This window comes from Dipodomys merriami, unplaced genomic scaffold (assembly GCF_024711535.1).
Source record: "Dipodomys merriami isolate MVZ:Mamm:240054 unplaced genomic scaffold, mDipMer1.0.p SCAF_28, whole genome shotgun sequence".
Classification (NCBI taxonomy): Eukaryota; Metazoa; Chordata; class Mammalia; order Rodentia; family Heteromyidae; genus Dipodomys; species Dipodomys merriami.
In genome coordinates this window covers 20,847,615-20,872,300 of record NW_027204270.1, presented here as the reverse complement: position 1 = coordinate 20,872,300, position 24,686 = coordinate 20,847,615, and the positions used below count along the sequence as shown (strand labels likewise).

The window sequence follows — 24,686 nt, the reverse complement described above, 5'->3', positions numbered from 1 at the left end:
ATTCTCTTGAGACAGGAAGGAGACTGCAGCCCAGAGGAAGTCCAGACACGATGTCCACTTAGCTAGCCCAAGCTTATGCTCTGCAAGTCTTTCCTCCAGCCTACAAGGTCCCTAGCACAGCGGCCAACCTCTTAAGGAAAGTGGGGGAGGGGAGCACTCCAGTCTCTTCACCTTCTCCAGAGCTGTTTTAACCCTTCTATGGCCAGTGCTCAGCATTCTGAATGCTGTCTAGGTAGTGTTCCAATCTCTCAAACCTTTTCCAGGATTCACAGCTCAGCTTCAGAGTTCCCTACATTTGTCCTCAACTAAGAACTTAATTAAAAGCACAAAGCAGAAGACAAAATTTAAAATTGCTTTTATAATCACAAAATAACAAATCTTGCTTTGGATCATTATTAGCCCCAGGGAGGTGGGCTGTTAGGAATTAAAAAGGGGCATGGGTTTCTGAGATCCTGGTAAGGTTTCTTGATCGCATGCTGATGCATTCACATTGTAGAAGTTCCTCAAGATATATGCTTAGGTTTCTGTACACTTTTTTTTTTTTTTTGGTCCTAATCCTGGGCCTGAGTACTATACTTGAGATTTTTTTGCTAAAGGCTAACACTCTACCAGTTGAGCCACAGCTCTAATTCTGGGTTTTTGGTAGTTGAGGTAAGAGTCACATAGACTTTCCTGCCTGAGCTGACTTTGAATTATGATCCTCAGACCTCAGCCTCCTGAGTAGCTAGGATTACAGGCATGAGCTACTTGTACCCAGCAATCTGTACACTTTTAAGTACACAATTTTGATATGACAGTTTGGTAAAATGTACCCTCAATCAAGTCTCATCTCCTTCCCTTGGAGGGAAGTTTTTAGCCTAGAAGTCCATGTTGGGAGGAGGATATTTGACTCCCCTATTTCCTAGTCCTGCCCCCCCCACCATTTTTTACCCCCACCTCCAGTAATCTTCAATGTTTGCTTTGGTTTCTAAGACCTCCAAGTTCAAAGCTGGGAAAAGGAACAGCTTTGCTTTCTGCTTCAATACTGCACTAATAAGGTTTTGGTGCTCTCTGAACTGACATATTTAAAGCTGACTCTCTTTTTCTTACAGGGTAGCTTTTGTAGTCCCTTGGAGAGCCCCCTACTGCTGAGAACTCACTGGCAAGTACCCATAACATGGGGTAATGCTTCTTCCAGCCAGCCACTTCTAAGTCCTTCCCTAAGTCTCCCATTTTGGCAACACACTTCACAGTGTGACTCTCTGTAGGGGTTTCAAAATCCTTCCAAGGATCCTGTGAACCTGGCTACCCTAATTCAACTCCAGGCCAGCAGTATTTTCTCCCATGATTGCCATTTTTGTAATGGTCTATTCCCACTGGCTTTTGCCAGTCGGTCTCTGTCTCTAAACTTTCCCAAGGGCAGGACGTGCCTGTGTTCACCAACCAGGAACTGAAATTAAGTTTCCCAAGTGAAACTAGTCACAGCATATGCTCCACCCAAAGCAACTCCTCTCTGTGGGCTTCATGAAACCTCACCCCTCTTTATAGCCTATAGTGGGTGGAAGGTTCAAAAACTGTTCTACATATACCATGCAGGTAGTCTAGAAGCTCATTTGGGAATATCATTTTGTATCTTATTACTTTGCTCACAGCCTTCAAAGTCTCAATCAAAACGAGACAAAATGTACAACCTGGTCCCCACAAACCTGAGACAATGTCCTTGCCTATGATCCACTACATTACAAAATAGTATTATTATTAGTGCTAAATCACATGAACAATAAAATCAAATAAGAGGAAATTTTCTTTTGGAAAGAGGTATAAATATTTTACTGTTCTCAGTGTATCTTCTTGATTCACCCAAATAGATATATATAATCCCAGTTAATCCACTTGATTACATTGGAGAGTGTTTCATTATTCTTACATACAAATAATTTAAGACCATGAAATCAATTCACCTAATGGATACTGAAGAGTTCTTTCACCTGTATTTTCCTGTTATGAACTTCAATGAACTCTTGACTGTGATACTGTTAGATATATTTTGTATAATTTCTTTTATCCTTACTTTTGACTTTTCTGGATTATTATGGTTTAAATAGCCTATGGCTGTTTTATATTGCTTCTCCAGCTCCACCTCTATCTAATCTGAGGTTCTTCACCTTTTAATAGCATATTTAGTTTTATGTGTTTATATGGTTGGTTGGTTTGGTGTTTCGAGACAGGTCTACTATGTAGACTAGACTGAACTGGGGGTTCTCTTGCCTCAGCCTGCAGAATGCTGAACTCATGGCTGTGTACCACCCTCCTTGGCTGAGTTTAAGCTTGTTTTGCCTTTTTAATTTGCAAGTTAGACATTATATTTGTTTCATTTTGGTGTTTTGCCTTACAATTTTAAACATGTATGTATTCTCAATAAAATCTGACCAGTCTTCTCCTCATGACCCTCACCAAAAACTCTATTCAAACCTATTCATGACCTCTATTTAAAAAACTATTATAGACCTTTTCTTTCATATTGCTGTACTTTTCTCAGATTTACCTATTTCTCCCTTTAGCTATTAGCTTATTTCTTTTTAACCTGTTTCTCTACCATAAACAAATTTTCTCTCATTGGACAAGTTTTTTTGTTGTTTGTTTTTTTTCCCTGCTAAATCTGCTTGCTGTCTTTCCATACTCTATTCTTACGATTTCTATTTCTTTTTGGGGTTCTGTGAACATTGCAAACATGTTTAATGGCTCTTTAAGATTTTTAATCTCATTTTTGGGGGGAACAGAGAATCTATTACATCTAACTACTCATTGTCTCTCTAGGCAATTTATTGTCTTACAGAGTTTGTTAACTTTTTTGTTGTTGGTGGTGGTGGTGGTTGTGGGGGCTTGAACTCTGGGCTTGAATGCTGTCCCTGCACTCTTCAGTTCAAAGCACGTGCTCTACTGGTTAAGCCACAGCACCACTTCTGGTTTTCTAGTGGTTTATTGGAGATAAGAATGTCACTTTCCTGCCATGGCTGGCTTTGAACTGAGATCCTTGGATCTCAGCCACCTGAGTAGCTAGGATTATAGGTGTGAGCTACTGGCACCTGGCTCCCAGAGTTTGTTAACTTTTTGCCAAGAGTTTTTTTTTTTTTTAAGCGAATTATTTTTGATGGAGTCCTGAGTACCCTAGGATGTACACAGCCTTGTACTTGTTAGACAGGTAATCTATCTACTTGAGCTATGCCCTGCTCCTTTTTGCCTAAGTTATCCTTCAAATAGGGCCTCATGTTTATATACAGATCAGCCTGGATCACAGTCCTCTTATGCCTCCCACATAGCTGGGATGAAAGACATGTGCCATTGTACCTAACTTCTTATTGGCTGAAATGGGGTCTCATCAACATTTTGTCTGGACTGAACCACAATCCTCCCAAAAGACATCTTGTTAAGACAGATATGAGCCATCACACTCAACCTTTGGCCATACTGTATGTTAATTTTTAGGTAGTATAAATTTAATGTATGGTAATAAGTATGTGGTTCTAATGTGTGACAGTCAACTCTTTTTCTACATAAGACCTTAAGAAAATTGCCCTCTTCATATTGCTTTCTTGAAATAGTGGATGGAATTTTTCTAGCTCACCTATCACAAACATGATACCTGTTCTGGCTCTCAGATTCAAGTGTGTGTCAGTTCCAGTTCCCATCACATTAGCCTGAGGCCTTCTCTCCTGCCTCTTAAAGTATCAAGTCCCTCAGTATTGCATCAATATTCCCAGTTGCAGATCTGGCTTTGTTTCCTCTTCCTGGCTGGCACTTGAGGATTTTTTGCTTTCAAACTCAGCTCAGACTTTTTTTTTTTTTTGTGCTAGGATTTGAACTCAGGACCTGGGTGTTACCCCTGAGCTTTTTGGTCAAAGCTAACACTCTACCACTTGAGCCACAGCTCCACTTCCAGCTGGAGATAAGAGTCTCACAAACTTTCCTGCCCAGGCTAGGTTCAAACCACAAACCTCAGATTACAAGCATGAACCACTGGTACCTGGCTAGTAGAGACTTTTTTTTTTTTTTTTTTTTGTCGGTCGTGGGCCTTGAACTCTGGGCCTGGGCACTGTCCCTCAGCTCTCCAGCTCAAGGCAAGCGCTCTACCACTTGAGCTACAGCGCCACTTCCGGTTTTCTGGTGGTTTATTGGAGATAGGAGTCTCACGGTCTTTCCTGCCCGGGCTGGCTTTGAACCACGATCCTCAGATCTCAGCCTCCTGAGTAGGTAGGATTACAGGCGTGAGCCACCAGCGCCCGGCAGTAGAGACTTTTATATAACATTTCTACATGGTTGTAATTGAGTTAGAGATGCCATATCAGATCATATTAATTAGAACTACAGAAGTCCAAACTCTTTAGTATGGTATAGAAGACCTATGACTTGGCTCTGACAATCCTTTTTGGTCTCATCTTTTTGCTCTTAAATGGGAACTACCTAAATGAGTCACAAAATTTCAGACCCTTTGCCTATACATGCCCTTGCTCTGCCTGATAACTGTTTTTTTAAGACTCTTTATAAAAATCACCTCTGCTAGCCTTTCTTGCCTCTCTCCTACCACATTTGACCAATTTGCCTTCTGAGTCCTTTTACAACCTGTATAGGCTCCTTGCTATTGCTACATCTATGTTTTCTGCATATACTAACCAACCCAACTATCTTTCCCACCTGACTGAGTAACTCAAGAGTAGGTTCAACCAGTTATTTGCCTATTTATTTTCTGTGCTCAACATAGAATAAGTGTATCTGATTCAAACTATTTTTTGTGTGCCAGTCCTGGGGCTTGAACTCAGGGACTGGGCATTGCTCAAGGCTAAGTGCTCTACCACTTTGAGTGACAGCTCATCTTCTAGCTTTTGGTGGTTTATTGGAGTCTCACAGTCTTTCCTGCCCAAACTGGGTTTGAACCATGATCCTCAGATCTCAGCCCCTTAGTAGCTAGGATTACAGGTGCAGTGGCTCAGCCACCAGCATCTCACTTGAACTAAATTATAGTTTTCAGAGCTGAAATTTTAGGACAGAAAAAGTCGGAGAACAAAAGAAATCCATTTCTATCAAAGAATACCTCCTTGCCAGATACCGGTAGCTCACACCTGTAATCCTAGCTACTGAGGAGGCTGAGATCTGAGGATCACGGTTCAAAGCCTGCAAGAGCAGGAAAATCCATGAGACTTATCTCCAATTAACCACCAGAAAACAGGAAGTGGCGCTGTGGCTCAAGCAGTAAGAGCACTAGCCTTGAGCTGAAGAGTGCAGGGATAGCGCCCAAGCCCAGAGTTCAAGCCCCGACAAAAAAGAAGAAAAAAGAAAAAAATACCTCCTTATAGAATACCTCCTTATAGCTGCCTAAATATGGGCCTGAAAACAAGTATTTCAAATCTTACACAAAGCATTTCAGAAATGAAAGAACATAAGGCAAATGGACACAAATTGTCAATGTTGGGAACTAAAATGAGTAGGAAAAGTTATCTACAGAAAGAAGACATACCTTTCATCTGGTCTTATACTTGGGGGTACCTAGAATATCAGGTTTCACAAAAACACAGATCAAAGTGGTACAGTGCCATGACTGACCTCCCCATCCTCCAAAAAATAATCAGGGAAAACAATCCACTCATAAGTAATAATATGATACTATTCCACTGTGGGGGTAGGACAGGAGACAACACATTCAATCCTATGACGGAAAAAAGGTTCATAGAACAGTCAGAAATGCTGAACCTGGAAGAACTGTCCATCTAAAAGAATTAGCATATTCTAGGATCCTTTTTATTTTTGTGGTATTGAGATTTGAACTCAGGGTACTGAACTTAGGAGGTAGGCCCTCTGCCATTCAAGTTACATCTCCAATCCTTTGTACTTTACTTGTTTTTCAGACAGCCTCATGTTTTTGCCTGGGCCAGCCTGGACTGCAATCTTCCACCTAAGGCCTCTTGCATAGCTGAGATTACAAACACAAGCCACCACACAGCTTTTTTAGTTGAGATAGGGTCTTGCTAAATTTTTGCCTGGCTGTCCTTGAATCATGATCCTTATCCAAGAAGCTGAGATTACAGGCATAACCCTTTATTCTAGGACATCTTTAAAAAAAAAAAAATCAACCAGAAAAAAAGATCACTTCTAGATTGGCATGGTAGGACATATCTGAAATCCAGTACTAATAAAGTTGAGGTACAAGGATCCTAACCTAAGTTCAAGACTAGACTGTGCTAAAAAGTGATACTTTGACTCTAAAATTTAAAAAAAATCACTTCCCCTTTAAGGAATAAGAACAGATTAACCGAATTAACCTTTACCATTTAAATGTACTCTACATGAGCTCTATTGAGATCACTTTTATTGACTGTGATAAGGCTACACGGAATTACTTGTAATGCACTGATAACAGAAGTACAATGGTCCTAATAGTCTAAGATCCTTTACATCTCAGCCTGGCAGTCAGAAATCTACATTTTGTGGGGGTAAGTTTGAGCATAGTGCATGCATGCATGCATGCATGTATGTGTATAAATGTCACAATTGCCCCACCTTGTACAATCAATATATGCTAATAATAAATCTTAAAAATAAGTCTCCAGGGCTGGGAAGATGGCTCAGTGGTAGAGTGCTTGCCTTGCATGCATGAGGCCCTGGGTTCGATTCCTAGGCACCACATAAGAAGAAAATGCTGGAAGTGAGGCTATGGCTCAAGTGGTAAAGCGCTAGCATTAGCTGAAGAGCTGAGGGACAGCACCCAGGCCCAGAGTTCAGGCCCCATGACCGACAAAAAAAATAGAAAATAAAATAAATCTCTATCTTTTTTTGCTCTTTATAGGACAGATTATGGATTTAGATTACTAGTTCAAGTCCAAACTATGCCAGTATAAGCTGCATGACTTTAGTCAAGTTACTTAATCTCTTATTCTTCAGCTATAAAATGTCCATAACAAACTCATGTATTTCATAGCTATTATTAAGATTTAGAGTTAATATACATGAGCATGGTGGTTCACACCTATAATCCTAGTACTTGAGAGGTTAAAGCAGAAGGACTATGGGTTTGAGGCCAGCCTGGGGTGATATACACATACAAAAACACACATACAATTGAAGAGTTAAGACATGTGAAGCACTAGCACATGCCTTCCTTGTCCATAGAACTGGACTCAGTGTTAGTAGCAATCATTACTGCCTCCATTATCATTATCATTATCAGTTTGAGTTTTACTACATAAGCCTCTCCTTTTTTGTAAACAAGGAAACTTTTTACTGCATGTCAGCTTTTATAAATACACATTTATTTAGTTAGTCCTCATAAAAATTCTTCAGGTAGCCAGGCTCTAATGGCTCACGCTTGTACTCCTAGCTATTCAGGAGGTTGAGATCTGAGGATCACAGTTCAAAGCCAGCCCAAATAGAAATGTCTGTGAGACTCTTAATCTCCAATTAATCACCAGAAAACCAGAAGTGGTGCTGTGATCCAAAATGGTAGAGTGCTAGCCTTGAGTAAAAAAGCACCCAAACCTTGAGTTCAAGCCTCACATCTGACCAAAAAAAAATTCAGGTAAGGTATATGAGGTATCATTCCTGATATTCATGAGGAAAAGACAGCTTTAACAGTCAGCAGATTTGTGGCATTAAAACACAATGCTAAGCATAGTGTGGTGATATAGGCCTATAATCCCATTAGCTTGGGTGGTTGATATAGGAGGATTATGGGTCTGAGGCTACCCTGAGATTCATGGAAAGACCCTGTCTGAAAACAAATAAACCAAAAACCAAACCCAAACATAGTGAGAATGAGTAACTTAAATGTATACATTCAATACAATTTGGTTTTGTTTGCATGTATGTGCGTGTATATGTGTTGGAATTTGAACTTAAACTCAGTATTGTGTTTTATGGGTTTTTTTTGGGGGGGGAGGCAGTCTTGGGGCTTGAACTCAGGGCCTGGGCGCTGTCTCTGAACATTTTCACTCAAGGCTAGCACTCTACTACTTTGAGTCACAGAGCCACTTTGAGTCACAGAGCCATTTTGAATCAAAGAGCCACTTCTGCTTTTCTAAGGGTTAACTAGAGACCAGAGTTTCATGGCCATGCCTGCCTGGGCTGGCTTTGAACAGTGATCCTCAGATCTCAGCCTCCTGAGTAACTAGAATTATAGGTGTGAGCCACTGGTACCCTGGATTTTTTTTTCTTATGCTGGAGTTCTACCACTTGAGAAGTGCCTCTGGTCTGGCATTTTGCTGGTTAACTAAAGATAAGAGTATCTCAGATTTTCCCGTGCAGGTTGGTTTTGAACAATGATAATCAAATCTCAGCCTCCTGAGTAGTTAGGATTACAGGTGCCTAACACAACTTGCCACTATATATACATAAGTAAAAAGTTAACAGAATAGCAAGTACTACTCATCAAATGGTATGTTATAGCTTTCTGCTACCTAACCAAACTGCCACACAGCCTCTGACCACTAATTCCCTGAGCTCTCTTCTCTACTGTCTACATGACAATTCTGCAATAAATTACAATAATTTGCTGGTGGTTCATGCCTGTAATCCTAGCTATTCAGGAGACTGAGATCTCAGGATCACAGCTCAATGCCAGCCGGGCAAGAAGGGCCATGAAACCCCATCTCCAATTAACCACCATAAACCAGAAGTGGTACTGTGGCTCAAAGTGGTGGAGCACTAATCTTGAGCAAAAGAAACTCTGGAACAGCACCCAGGCCCTGAGTTCAAGCCCCATGACGAACAAAAAATAATAACAACAATTTGTATCATTATTAATTTCTTGTATTCAGATCCTTTGTAGGAAGTCCCAACAGGTCTTAAACTTTGATCTTTAATTTCTCCTATGTTCCCTATAGGACTTAGCATAATTCTGGGCACAGAGTTGTTTCAAAGTAGTGTGTGTGTGTGTGTGTGTGTGTGTGTGTGTGTGTGTGTGTGTGTGTGTGTGTGTGTGTGTGTGTGTGTGTGTGTGTGTGTGTGTGTGTGTGTGTGTGTGTGTGTGTATCATATATATTCTTTATACATATATATCATATATATATATATATATATAGAGAGAGAGAGAGAGAGAGAGAGAGAGAGAGAATAGTTTACTATCAAAACACCAAGGGTAGGTGCAGTGGCTCACACCTATAATACTTGCAACTTGGAAGGCTGAGATCAAGAAATCATGGTTCAAGGTCAGCCTAGGCAAAAAAAATGTCAAATCCCTTCTTGACCAATAACTGGGTCTAATGGCACACACACACAATTGTACACCAGCTATGTGGGACGTTAAATTTGGAACTCTGTTGCTCTAGGCCAGCCAGGGCAAAAAAAAAATCTTGTGAGATTTCATCTCAACAGAAAGAAGCTGAGTGTGGTGTTATACATCTGTCATCTTAGCTACCTCAGAAGAATACTGTCTAGACTCAGGCCTGGAAATAAAGTGAGACCTTAAACTCAAATGGTATAAAAAAGGGCTGGAGGCCTGGCTTAGCTTGAGATCCTGAGTTCAAACTAAAGAACCACACACAAAAAATTAAATGTACATGCCAAAATAAGGGATGATACTGTTTATTCAATAGATTTCACTTACAATGTAGCAGGCACTACATTAAGTTCTGGAGCAGAATTAGAACATAATAAGATACTATAGTCCCAGGCCTCAAGAGCCTATAGTGGATCTCAGACAGCTACAGGTAATCGCATTATTATCATACACTGATAAGTGCTATTTCAGATATTTGAATTAAATGTTAAGACAATAGTGAAGAGGGAAGGATTCAGTCCCCACAAAGAACGCAGAAGGTATTTCAAAATTCACTAACTTATATGTGCCAGGTCTAGGACACAGATGTAAATAAAATACTCAAGGGTCTCTATACCCATGGTCATATAATAATCTAGGATTCCGAGGTGAAGTGGTTCTAGTACGTTGACAAATGTGTAAGAAAGCTCTCTATAAAAAGAAAGAGAAAGGCTTTTCAGGAAAAGTGATCAAAAGAATCCTCAGGACAAACAACAACAACAAAATAATCTAGTTTACATAGTAAGAAATGGGATATAACCAGAATGCTTTCACATAAATAGGGAGCTACAAGGATAAAGCATATTTGGGCAGAATAGGAGAGGCCTCATATCCCATGCCAAAGCTTTATTTAGAAAAATATATTGTGGCCTATTGTGTGCCAAGTTTTATGCCAGGTACAAGGAACACAAAACCATTAAGGTACAGTTTTTCAGGAAGCCCAGTCATATTTAAAAAAAAACTGTAATGAAGTATAAATTGGTGTAATGTGAGGGAAATGTTTAAGATATTAGGATGGCTCAGGGAAGAACCAGCCTCAGGTTAGACTGGCTGTATTTCAGAGAGAAGAGTAGTTTGGCTTCATAGACTCTTGAACTAGGTCATGGGTGATAAACAGTATTTCATAAAGCAATGTTAACAACAATGATAGCAAATACTTACATAGTACTTGGCATGTACCAGAACATTTTATAAATATTGCTTCATTTAAACCTCATAGCACATTATAAAACAGGTGTTATTAGTCTCATTTTATAGATGAGGACTCAGAGATGTAAAATAACTTACCCAAGGTCATAAAGGCAGAATTGGATTTTAACACAAACAGTTTGGGCTCATGTTAAAATTAAGAACTCAGGGTCTGTGTTCTAAAGTACTAGTGATTTTACCTTCATGGCATTAAGTAGGGTAAGGGCACTCATGACAAACAGGATCCTATCTGAAAGTTACAGATATATCAAAGGGAACCTCATAGGGAATATAGTTCACTGGTAGAGCAATTGTTAGCATGCAGGAGGCCCTGAGTTTGATCTCCAGCACTGCCCACTTATTTCCTCCCTACGTCCCACAAATAAAAAGAACATAATCATCTTTGTTGAATTCCAAGTTGCTGATAATTGGTGGAGCGTAAATAGTAAGATTAGGAGGAGATGATACAGGCAGGTGACAGGTAGGAGAAGGTACAGGGTGCCTTATGGTAACATGTGGTCTTTATTGACAAGAAGAAATTACCAAACGAGGGCTGGGAAGGTGGCTTAATGGTAGAGTGCTTGCCTTGCATGCATGAGGCCCTGGGTTCGATTCCTAGGTACCACATAAGCAGAAAAAAAAAAGCTGGAAGTGGCGCTTTGGCTCAAGTGGTAGAACGCTAGCCTTGAGCTGAAGAGCTGAGGGACAGTGCCCAGGCCCAGAGTTCAGGCCCACAACCGGACTCAAAAAAAAAGAAAAGAAAAAGAAATTACCAAATGACTAGGCATGGAAGTAATCAAAGTAGATTTTCTTTTTTTTTTTTTGGTCCGTCGTGGGGCTTGAACTATGGGCTGGACACTGTCCTCAGCTCTACAGCTCAAGGCCAATGTTCAACCACTTGAGCTACTTCCAGTTTTCTGAGTGGCTTATTGGAGATAAGAGTCTCATGGCCTTTCCTACCCCAGCTGGCTTTGAACCATCACCTTCAGATCTCAGATCTCAGCCTCCTGGAGTAGTTAGGATTACAGGTGTGAGCAACCATGCCTGGCTCAGAGTAGATTTTATTTTATGACTGAGACAAACTTCTCCAGCACAAGCATGGAGAAGAGACCAACAGGGGATGCCAAGGTCAGGAAGACAAAATAGCAGACTATAGACAGCTGAAAAACCTGAATGTGTACTATGAAGTCACAGTACTGAAAGACTAGGAGAAACTTTAAAGATCCTCTAGCATTCATTAGGTCTCAACCAAGGGTTGCTTGGAAATGAAGGAACCTCAATGGGAGGTGCTATTTACATTTAGTCAGGATGTTAAACATCCTATAATTTCAGGATAGCTTCAGTAATTTAGGATTCTCTTGCTCCAAATGACAATTGTACCATTTGTAGATATACTACAGTAGCTCAACTTTCACATTTTGAGAAGAATGTCTTGTTTAAGATGACCAGTTGCACAGTTGGACCTTGAGTCTAGGGCTTCTGTTCATAGCTAATTAATGCTTTCTAAATGGATCTATAAACCCCCTGGGGGGCAAGGGCTCATGCCTGTAATCCTAACTACTAAGGAGGCTGAGATCTGAGGATCATGGTTCAAAGGCAGCCCAGACAGGAAAGGCTGTAAGACTCTTATCTCCAATAAACCACTCAGAAAACCAGAAGTGTCTCAAATGGCAGCCTGCTAGCCTTGAGTTGGAGAGCTGAGGAACAGGGCCAGGCCCAGAGTTCAAGCCTCATGACCAAAAAAAAAAAAAAAAAGGATCTGTAAACCTGAGAGCTGTCCAAAAAAGGAGTCTCACAGTATTTAAGTCAAGTCCTCAGGATACTACATTGCTATCAGGGCTTTGGCACATTGTTTCTAACCCCACATCCTCTTTCACTGTCAGAGATTTAGATTGGAGGTACAGGTTTGATAGTCTTCTTGCATAGAAAGCCTTGAGATGGAAAAGACCCCCAGGCCAAATACTTTATGGACTACTGGGTGACAGAATACTGGAATGTGCAAAAGTTAGAAATCTAGTGAAGAAACAGGAACCAATAAAAGGAAACTGAGTCAGACATATGGGATAAGTAGCTCAAGATAAAAAAGGGACTAACTGCAAGTTGTTTGTGTTTAGATAATAATTACTGAATCATTTATAATGTATCCATGTTAACTGATTCTGCATATATATATATATATGTATACACAGTGCTTCTTCAATGCGAACAAAAATCAAAAGTATAAAAAAGGGATAAAAAAGGGACTAACTGCAAGTTGTTTGTGTTTAGATAATAATTACTGAATCATTTATAATGTATCCATGTTAACTGATTCTGCATATATATATATGTATACACAGTGCTTCTTCAATACGAACAAAAATCAAAAGTATAAGGAATATGAAGAAACAAGACAACATGATTTCCAAAATTCAACAACTTTGTAACAAACACTACTGACAGTGAGGGAAATAAAAATCACAATTTTAAAAAGTGATTATAAGAATGATCAGTAAAGGGACTGGGAAGGTGGCTCAGTGGTAGAGCGCTTGCCTTGCATGCATGAGGCCCTGGGTTCGATTCCACATAAGCAAAAAGAAAAAAGCCAGAAGTGGTACTGTGGCTCAAGTGGTAGAGTGCTAGCCTTGAGCTGAAGAGCTGAGGGACAGCGCCCAGGCCCAGAGTTCAGGCCCCATGACCAGACCCAAAAAAAAAAAAAAAAAAAAAAAGAATGATCAGTAAAGACTATGCACCAGTGCTCATATCTGTAATCCTAGCCACTTAAGAGGCTGAGATCTAAGGATTGCAGTTTGAGGCCAGCCTTGGCAGGAAAGTCTGTTAGACTCTTATTAGCCATCAAAAAAAGCAGGAAATCAAACTGTGGCTTAAGTTGTACAGCACTATCCTTGAGCAAAACAGCTCAGGGACAGCACCCATGCCCTTAGTGCCTCAGGACCAACACCACACACACCCACACCCACACCCACACACACACACACACACACACACACTCATGAATAACATGCCTGAATTCCAAAAAACTCAAACAACTAAACAAAACAAAGAAGACACAGTAAGATATAATAGAAGAATTCAATAAAGATAGAGAAATTCTGGGAAAGAAATCAAATTGAAATTATGGAAACAAAAAGCTCAATAAGCCAAACGAAAACTCAGTTAAAAGCCTTTCCAGTTTGGGTGCTGGTGGCTCACACCTGTAATCTCAGGAGGCTGAGACCTGGGGATCACAGCTTGAAGGCAGTCTGGGCAAAAAAGTTCTGTGAAATTTATTGCCAATTATGTATGGCTCAAATAGTACATAGAATGCCAGCCTTGAGTAAAAAAGCCAAGCAAAAACATGATGCCCTGAGTTCAAGTCCCAAACTGGCACTAAATTAATTACTTAAATAAAAATCACACACATCTCTGGGAGCTAGAACAAATTAAAGACAGAATACCAGGGTTTGAAGACCAGGTAGATAGATTAGAGCATGCAGACAAAGATAAGAAATATAAAAACTAAAGAAATATGAATAGAATATGAAAGACCTCTGGCTTACTATTGGAAGACCGAACTTACAAATCATAGGTATATCAGAAAGAAAACAGGCACAAGTCATAGGCATAGAAAACACCAAATAAAGGATAGTAGAAAACTTAAATCTTAATATGGTAGTCCTCCAGGTACAAGAAAGCTTTTAGAACTCAAAAAAAGATCAGAGGGGCTGGGAAGATGGCTCAGTGGTAGAGTGCTTGCCTTGCATGCCTGAGGCCCTGGGTTCGATTCCTCAGCACCACATAAGCAAAAAAGGAAAAAAGCCGGAGGTGGCGCTGTGGCTCAAGTGGTAGAGCGCTAGCCTTGAGCTGAAGAGCTGAGGGACAGCGCCCAAGCCCAGAGTTCAGGCCCCACTACCGGACCCAAAAAAAAAAAAAAAATCAGAAAAGAACCTCTCCAAGACATATTATAGTTAAAACATTTAGGCATACAGAATAAGAAAAGAACATTGAGGGGTTGGAGAGTTAACTCAGTGAAAGAATACTGAGTTGTGTCCTCAGCTCTGAAAAACAACAACAACAACAACAACAACAACACTGGAAACTGCAAAAGAAATATGCCAAATACTCCTATCAGAATAAAAGCAGATTTCTCAACAGAAACTTTAAAAGCAAGAATGGCATGGAATAATGTATTTCAAACCCTGAAAGGAAATAAATGCGCGCGCACACACACACACACACACACACACACACACACACACACACACACACACACACACACACACACTCTCTCTCTCTCTCTCTCTCTCTCTCTCTCTCTTAAAAAAAATAATTGAATGATAATGGTCTCAATTCTCCAATCAAAATTCAGACTGGCAAACCGGACTAAAAAACAAGACCCAATCATTTGTTCCTTATAAGAAATGTACCTAGCCAGGTGCAGGTGGCTCACATCTATAATCCTAGCTACTCAGGAGACTGAGATCTGAGGGCCGGGCAGGAAAGTTTGTGAGACTCTTATCTCCAATAAACCACAGAAAATTGGAAGTGGTTGCTGTAGCTCAAGTGGTAGAGTGCTAGCCTTGAGCTGAAGAGCTCAGGGACAGCGCCCAGGCCCCGAGTTCAAGCCCCATGACCACCACCAACAACAACAACAAAAAGAAATGTATCTAATTCGCAAAGACAAACCCAGGTTTAAAGGGATAGGATAGAAAAAGATTATCCCAGCAGATGGAATCCAAAGACAAACATGAGTAGTTATACACGTATTCAACAAAGCAGACTTCAGCTAAAATTAGAAGAGACAAAAAAAAGTCACTTCATAAAGAGAACAATCTATCAGGAGGACATAACAATTGTAAGCATACAGATATACTGGATTTCATAAAACACACATTCCTGGCCACAAAAGCACCAGTAGAAGCCAGGTACAGTGGCTCATGCCTGTAATGTTAGACACTCAAGAGGCAGAGATCAAGACTGCCAGGTCAACCAGGGCAAACAGCAAGACTCCACCTCAAATCAATTAAAAAGTGCAGTGACATGTGCCAGTCAAACCAGCTATATGGGAAGCATAAACAGCCGGATTACACTCTAGGAGAGCTTAGACATAAAAACAAAACCCTACTGGAAAAATAAGGCAAAAGGGCTGGGTAAATGGCTCAAATGGTAGATTTCTTTATTGGCCAACTCAAAGCCCTGAGTTCAAACCCCAGTATTAGCAAGAGAAAGAAAAGTACAGACTGATTTCCAACATAATAAGAGTGAATGACTTTAATACTATATCCTTTATTAATAGATTGGTCACTCAGAACCACCCCACCCCCCAAAAAAACAAGGAAACATCAGAATCAAGCAAAACTATCTTTCTCAGTCCATGGAACTGTCTCCAAAATAGATCATATATTGAGACATAAATCAAGTTTTAACAAGTACCAGAAAATTGACACAACTTCTTGCATTTTATCAGAGTACAATGGAATAAAAGTAGAAATCAGTAACAAGAAAAGTTACAGAAAATATTTAAACACATCAAGACTGAACAATATACTTTTAGTTTATGGTTGGGTTTTTGTTGTTGTTTTTTTTAATTCTTTCTTTAAAGCCCATGATTCTTTGGGAAGTGATACGAGATTGGTAGCCAGGAGTCAGGAGGCAATTCCCAAAGTCTCCGTAACAACCATAAAGACAAAAGGCTCCAGCTTGGCCCACCCCCATTCACTTTTGGTACCTACATATGAAATGTTCACATCCAAAAAATGGGGTAAACGTGCTAGAGGCTTTTTTTTTTTTATCACAGCCCCCCTTTCCCAAGAGTTTCTAACTGCCAGGAAGAGAGAATGAATGCTCTCATGAGCGTATTTCTTTTTCTAAACAACTCCATCAGACATTAGGAGCAGCCATCTCTCAGAGGTAAGGGGACAATGGCTTATGATTCTCCATGTCTCATTGTACATTACAATTACAGAGCATTCCTGTGAGAGGTAGCAGAAGGTCTGGCACAGGCTCTAGCTTTATGATTTTAGAATACAGTTGCAACACATCACACCTGTCAGAAGAATTTGTGTGTCACTGAGAGAAGAAAAGCTCAACCTCGGCGCAGCGAGGCTGCTCGGGAAGATGGCTTGAAGTGAACAATACACTTTTTTTTTTTTTCTGGTCATGGGGCTTGAACTCTGGGCCATGGCGCTGTCCCTCAGCTCTTCACATCAAGGCTAGCTAGCTCTCTACTACTTGAGCCACAGCGCCACTTCCAGCTTTTTCTGTTTATGTGGTGCTGAGTAATTGAACCCAGGGCCTCATGCATGCAAGGAAAGCATTCTACCACTGAACCACCTTCCCAGCCCAAACAATAAACGTTTGAAGTATCACTGCACTAGGTCATCAAAGAAATAAGATGGAAGGCCAGGTGGCGGTGGCTCACTCCTGTAATCCTAGCTACTGAGGAGGCTGAGATCTGAGGATCACAGTTCAAAGCCAGCCCAGGCAGGAAAGATCCTGTGAGACTCTTATCTCCAATTAACCACCAGAAAACTGGAAGTGGTGCTGTGGCTCAAGTGGAAGAGTTCTCGCCTTGAGCTAAAGAGCTCAGGGACAGTGCCTAGGCCCAGAGTTCAAGCCCATGACTGACAAAAAAAAAGGGGGGGGGGATTAAATTCCTAGAATAAAAACACAGTTTACCAGAAATTATGGGGCACGGCAAAAACAAGAGTGAGAAGTTTATAGCTATGAGTGACTATGTTAAAAAAAACCGAAGGGATCTCAAATAAATAACCTATGTGTCTTAAACTCCTAGAAAACAAGAATAAGCCAAACCCCAAAGTAGCAGACAGGAAAGGGAGAATCAATTAAATGGAGACTAAAAATAATAAATAGGCATCAATTAATCCATGAAACAAAAATTGGTTTAAAACAAAACCAAACCACAAAATTGACAAGACCTTAGCCAACTAAGGAACATGAACTAAAAGAAGATCCATATTAATAAAATTCAAGATGAAAAAGGAGATATCACAACAAATATCAATGAAATTCACAAAATCACTAGGGCATACTTTCAAAGTATATTCTAATGAACTGGAAAAATCTAGAAGAAACATTAATTTCTAGATGCATATGAACTACCAAAATTGAACCAAAATGGATATAAACCACTTAAAACATTTATCACAAGGACAGAACTAAAGCAGCAACAAATAATCCCTTAAGGATGGAGTTTGAGTTCAAAGCCAGCCTGGGCAGTAAAGTCTACAAGACTCCATTTCCAATTAACCTGCAAAAAGCCAAGCTGACATTAGAAAGAATAATATTGCCATTTGCAGGGAAATGGATGGACCTCGAACAAATCATGTTAAGTGAGATAACCAAGCTCAAAGAGACAAATGGCACACATGTGGAAGCTAGATCTAAAATACACTGGGACACGATAAATTATATAGGAATCTAGTCATTCACAAAAAGTGAGACTAAACGAGGATATGTTTAGGGGAGGAACACAAAGGCACAATGTCTATGTGCTTCTGATCATATAAAATAATATTTATTGAAATGAACTCCAGGAAATATAAACAAGAGGGTTGTTCTTTGTGGATTGTGTTTCCTTTTCTTTTTGTCTTGCTTGTTAATTTATCTGACTTTGGGAGGAAAGGGGGGGGGGCACAGAAATGGAGGGAGAAAGCATAAACAAATGCAGCAGTACTAATGAGACACTACCTAGATAAAATGGTAGAGTGGGCGCTGGGAAGGTAACTCAGTGGTAGAGTGCTTGCCTTGCATGCATGAGGCCCTGGGTTCGATTCCACAGCACCACATAAGCAGAAAAAGCCAGAAATGGTGCTGTGGCTCAAGTGGTAGAGCTCTAGCCTTGAGCTAAAGAGCACCCATGCCCAGAGTTCAGGCCCCATGGCCAACAACAACAAAAAAGGTGGAGTGGCAGCCACAAGCAAGCAAGCTCATTGAGAGCTCAAAGCCCTGAGTTAAAGCCCTGATACAGCAAAAAAAAAACAAACAAAAAAAGCAAAGAATCCTTCAACAACAAAAGTCCAGAAATGGATGCATTCATTGTTGAATTCTACCAAATCTTCACAGAAGAACACTGAAATTAGTTCCTTAAACTAGTCTATAAATAGAAGGAAAAATGCTAACAAACATTCTGAGTATGACCAGACAGTATTACCCTGATACAATACCTAGACTAGAGAGACACACATTAAAAAAACTTCCTTGATGAACATGAGATAAAAAATTTTAAATGAAATACTTGAAAATTGAAAGTAATAACACATCAAAAATATTATGCAAGCTGGGCACAGGCTAAGAATTGAGAATCATGGTTCAAAGTCAGCCCAGGGAGGAAAATCCAAGAGATTCTTCTCTCCAATTAACCATCATTAAACTAGAAGTAGAGCTGTGGCTCAAAGTTGTAGAGCACTACCCTTGAGCAAAGAGCTCAGGAACAGTGCCCAGGCTCTCAGGTCAAGCCCATGATTACACACACACACACACACACACACACACACACACACACACACACACACACACACACACGCACGCACACACGCACGCACACACGCACACGCACGCACACACGCACACACACACAAAGATTATACACAATGATCAAGCTGATATCATTCCAGAGACACAAGGAAGGTTCAAATACAATCAATAAATGTTATATAACACATAAAGTATTAAGAACAAAAATCATATTATCATCTCAATAGTGTAGAAAAAACCTTTTACAAAATCAAATATCCTTTCATGATAAAAACCTTGTACAAAAAGGAATAGAGGGAATGTACTGCAACATACTAAAGAGTATATAAGGGGCTGGGGGTTTAGCCCAGCGGAAGGGCACCCGCCCGGTGCGTGCAAGGCCCTGGGTTCGGTCCTCAGCCCTGGAAAAAAAAAAAAAAGGAAAAAAAAAAAGAAAAAGAAAAAAAAAAGAGTATATAAGACAAACTGTAGATGACATTATACTAAGCAGAGAAAAACTGAAATCATTTTCCACTAAAAGCAAGAATAAGAAATAGTGTCCACTCTCCCCAGTCTTATCAATATAGTACTAGAAATTCCAGCAGGAGCAGTAAGGCAAGAAAAATAAAAGGAATTCAAACAGAGAAGAAAGAAGTCATAAACAGTATCCCTATTTGCATATGATATGCTCCTATATGCAAAATACCATAAAGAGCCTATCAAAAATCCCCTCAATCTGATAAATATTATCAGAAATGTAGCAGGATATAAATTTAACATATAAAAATTAGCAGCTTTTATTTATACTAACAATGTAAAATATGAGAAAGAAATCAGGAAAATAATTCCATTCATGATTGCCAAAAAAACAAACAACTGTTAACAACAAAACAAAATAAAATACCTAGGAATAGACTTAACCAAGCAAAGAGCGTCACAATGAAAATGACAAAACACTTTGTTTTGTATAAAAGTTTATCTGTTTTGGGCAGGATAGGGAAGCACAGAAACTGAGAGACCAAAGGTGAACCAACTCAGCAGTGAAACCCACTAGATACTATGTTGGAAATTAACTATACAATTTGGGGGGAAGTTGGGATGGAAAAACTGGGAGAGAATGAGGGAGGAGGGGGTGACACTGTTCAAAAGGAAATGTACTCATTACCTGATTTATGTAACTGTAACCCCTCTGGTACATCACCTTTACAATAAAATTTTTAAAAAAGAAAGAAAACGACAAAACTTTTAATTAAGAGTGAAACTGAAGACACTAGAAGACAGAAAGACCTTCCATGTTGATGGGTTGGCAGTATTAGTTTCATGAAAATGGGCTATATAACCAAAAGCAAACTACAAATTCAATGTAACTCACATCAAATCTCAATGTCAAAAATCAAAAATGTCAAAATCAGTCTTAACAGTCATATAAAAACATAAAAGATCCCAAATAGCAATAATAATCCTTAGCAAAAAGAGTAACATTGAAGGTATCTTAAAACTTGACTCTAAGTTACACTACAGGGCCATACTAACAAACTTAGTATGGCACTGGCACAAAAACTGACATGTAAAAATAAAGAAAAAAAACTTCAGATGGAGACCAATGGAACAGAGCAGAAGATCCAGAAAAAATTATACACAGATCCAGCCATCTGGTTTTCATCAAAGGTACTCAACACATACACTGGAGAAAAGACAACCTCTCCAACAAATGATTGTGGAAAAACTGCATATCCTCATACAGAAGACTAAACTAGGTCCCTAAATATCACCCTTTACAAAACAATTAATTCAAACTGAACTAAAGATCTAAATGCAAAATCTGAAACTTCTAAACTATTACAGAAAAATATAGGGGAAACCCTTGAAGACATAGGCCTTTCTGAATACTCCCATTGCTCAGAAACTTAGAAATGACAAATGAGATTTATAAAACAAAAAAACAAAAAACAACCAACAACGACAAAAAAACTTCTGTACAAACTAGGTACTGATGGCTCATACCTCGAATTCTAGCTACTGAAAAGGCTGAAATCATGACTGTGGTCAAAGCCAACTGGAGCAGGAAAGTCCAAAAGACTCTTAGCTCCAATTAGCCACCAAAAAGCTGGAAGTGGAACTGTGACTTAAATGGTAAGGTCTTAGCCTTGAGAAAAGAAAAGCTAAGAAGAGTGCCTAGACATTGAATTCAAGCTCTAGTACTGGCAAAAACAAGCAAACAAACAAACAAACAAAATACTCTGTACAGCAAAGGAAATAATTACCAGAATTAAGAGACAACCTACAGGGGCTGGGAAGGTGGCTCAGTGGTAGAGCGCTTGCCTTGCATGCATGAGGCCCTGGGTTCGATTCCTCAGCACCACATAAGCAAAAAGAAAAAAAAGAGACAACCTACAGGGAAGAGGAATAACAAAATGATGAAATAAGGACACAGGATGACCCATTGCAACAATGATACTCACAAGACACTATGTTGGAAATGAACTTTACAATTTCTTAGGGGGGGGGAGGAGTGGGACAGATGGGGGAGGGAAGGGATAGTAGAAGAAAAACAAAGGAGGGGGTAACAATGTTCTACAAGAAATGTACTCATTAGGGCTGGGAATATGGCTTAGTGGTAGAGTGCTGCCTAGCATGCATGAAACCCTGGGTTCAATTCCTCAGAACCACATAAACAGAAAAAGCCAGAAGTGGTGCTGTGATTCAAGTGGTAAAGTGCTAGTCTTGAGCACAGAGAGGCTCAGGACAGTGCCAGGCCCTGATTTCAAGCCTCAGGACTGTCAAAAACAAATAAACAAACAGAAATGTACTCATTACTTTACTCATGTAACTGTAACCCCCTGTGCAGCATCCTTACAATAAAATAAAACTGAAAAGAAAAAGAACTGGGTGCTGGTGGCTCATGCCTGTAATCCTAGCTACTCAGGAGGCTGAGATCTGAGGATCACAGTTCAAAGCCAGCCGGGCAGGAAAGTCCATGAGACTTTTATCTCCAATAAACCACTCAGAAAACTGAAGTGGTGCTTCGGCTCAAGTGTAGTGTGCTAGCCTTGGGCTGAAGAGCTGAGGAACAGCACCTAAGCCCAGAGTTCAAGCCCCACAACCGACCAAAAAAAGAAAAAAAAGAAAAAAAAGACAAACTACAGCATGGAAGAAAATCTTTGTCAGCTACTCATCAGGAAAGAATTAATGTCCAGAATATATAAAGAGCTCTAAAAATTAAACATCAAAAAAGAACAATCCAATTAATGGTCAAATGAGTTGCAGACAGTTCTCAAAAGTAGAAATGGTTAATTAATACACACAGGAACATATACTTAGCCATTAAGGAAAAGCAAATAAAAACTACACTGAGATTCCATCTCATCCTAGTCAGAATGGCAGTCATTAAGAAAACAAATGCCAACTAATACTGGCAAAGACAGGAGTAGGTGAGCAATGTAAATTAGTGTAAGCCAATATGGAAATTTGTATGGTGGTTCAAAAAAAACACGGTATGATTTTGTTACACGACTGTTGCACATATATCCTAAAGAACGTAAGCTAGCACACACTAGAGATAACCACATTTTATAGCAGCACTATATTCACAAAAGACAAACTATGGAGTCATGAATAAAGAAAATGGGTATATATACAGAACCAAGTATTATGTAGCCCTAAAGAATTATATTGTTTGCAGGAAAAATAGCTAGAACTAGAGATCATGTTGAATGAAATGAGCCAGACTAAGAAAGACAAATATTACATGTTTTCTCATATTCTCTTATATGTCGAATCTACACTTTAAAATAAAAGAGTGGCATCAATGTAAAATGGAGACTGGAAGTGGGAACAGCGGGAGTGAGGAGGGTAAACAGAGAGGGTGAAGAGGATGTAAGATCATAGAAGCATTTTATTCTTTCTCTTGTATGAAAATAGAAGGAACCCTGTTTAAATCGGTTTTAAAAGGGGGGAAAGAGGATACAAAAGAGAAGGTGAATGTGATCCAAGTGTATTATATGCATGTATGGAAATATCACAATGAAAGCCTTTTGTATAACTAATGTACACTAATGAACATAATTAAAAGGGCTGGAGGCATGCCTTAAGTGGTAGTTGCCTAACAATCATGAATCCCTGGCCACCTAAGAATAATAATGAAAAGAAAAAGATACAGTTCCAGGTAGCAAAAGCCCACTGAGTCTCTTTCCCAGTCCCAAGTGTACCTGTGGAGGCTATGTGATAAGAGTTCTGGCCAATAAAAGTAGAATATCATTATTTAGCCTTACCAGTATGTACAGGGCCTATAGAATCTTTTATAGTTTGACGTTATTAAGAGATGAATTGTTTTTCAAAAATTTATAGTCTTGGTGGACCCACTGCAACAATGAGATGTACAAGATGTTATGTCGAAAAATGAACTTTACAATTTTGGCCAGGAAGAGGGGGTGAGTGGGGAAAGGAAGATAGGAAGGGATGGGAAGGGGAAACAAAGGAGGAGCCAACAACGCTTTATCAGAAATGTATTCATTACCTTGCCCGTGTAATTGTAACCCCTCTGTACGGTATTTACACACACACACACACACACACACACACACACACACACACACACACAATTTAGTCTCTACTTTCAGCAAGCAAACATTCCATAAAACCAGAGTGATTAAAAATTCTAGCAGAGGTGGGTGGTGGGGAAGGGAATTGATAAACAAAAGACACCCTGCACTGGTTATGAGGGAAACAGAAAGAGTAAATCAGATCTGTTTTCAGGGAGGGTGTAGCAAGAATTCAGTCTCCCATAATTAGTACCCTTGGTATCCCAATCCTCTGCACATTTCCTCTAGCCCAAATCCCCTCTCACCTTTAGAGATTCAATCGTAGCCTGCTTGTAAATCTTTCCTCCAGTACCTTTCTTCTGTGGGCTATTCTGGGTTCTAGGAGTTCGAATGACAAACTTATCCATTGTTAGGACTCCAACTATTTTCCCGTGCTTGCAGCGTATTCTGCTCAAGAAAGATGGAAGATTCTAAAATTTCACCAAGACTGTTGTGCTGTGTATTCCCCAAAATGACAGGACGGGGTTTTAAGGAAACATTCCTAAATTATGGCCACTCTTGGGTGGTATTAACAGGAGTAAGCTTTTCTATTGGGCTTGGGGGAACACTTCCTAAGCACTGAAAGTGTATACACTAGTCGTTCTACTTCTGGGTTAGGAGTTCCTAGCTTCCAGAAGTGCAGGGAAGTGCGGGGGGCGGGGGGCGGATGGGACTGGTTCACAGCCAGATCAGGCTCTAAACCTGACTTTAAAACCCTCTTCCACGCTTAGAATGGGCTGGGCAAGGTTAGGGGTTCCAGTGCGCTCCACGGAAGCTCAGTCCTAAAAGGTGCCCTTAGAACCCCAACAACCATCTTCACATCTCCGCGGTACAGCAGAGGCCCCAATCCATGTCAGATTATGGACCCAGATGGGAGAGAAGCACCATTAGCACTCCAGAGGCCCGAAAAGAGGCACCCCAAAACAACCCCACAGGGGACCCACCAGGAAAAACAGCCCTGGCAGCAACTAGGTCCCTGTATTCCTACAGGCTCCAGGCCGTGAAGTCGGAAATATACACTTGGTTCCTCCCAAGGCCTAGTCTCAGGGTGGTTGCTTACGAGGGTCCTTCCGGGACCACGCTTCCCAGAACGCACCGCGAGACGCACACGCGGGAGGGCGACGCAGACCGATTTGCGTCATCCGAGGGCGACTCTCCGACGGCACCAGGCCGAATGAGAA

The 24,686-nt window shown here is 40.2% G+C and overlaps 1 protein-coding gene across 2 annotated transcripts in view; it reads right to left on the bottom strand.

The window, feature by feature from the left end:
- LOC138838026 (transcription elongation factor A N-terminal and central domain-containing protein 2) overlaps nt 1–24,637 on the bottom strand; it is a 51,147-nt gene extending 26,510 nt beyond the window's left edge. The window contains exons 1-2 of one of the 2 annotated variants that reach the window (XM_070037030.1): nt 24,566–24,637; nt 23,772–23,913 (exon numbers count right to left, since the gene is read on the bottom strand). In XM_070037030.1, the coding sequence (XP_069893131.1) occupies nt 23,772–23,873 (102 nt within the window). In that variant the 5' untranslated portion in view covers nt 23,874–23,913; nt 24,566–24,637. The other variant, XM_070037029.1, reaches the window with a different exon arrangement.
- Nucleotides 24,638–24,686: the final 49 nt, after the last annotated feature.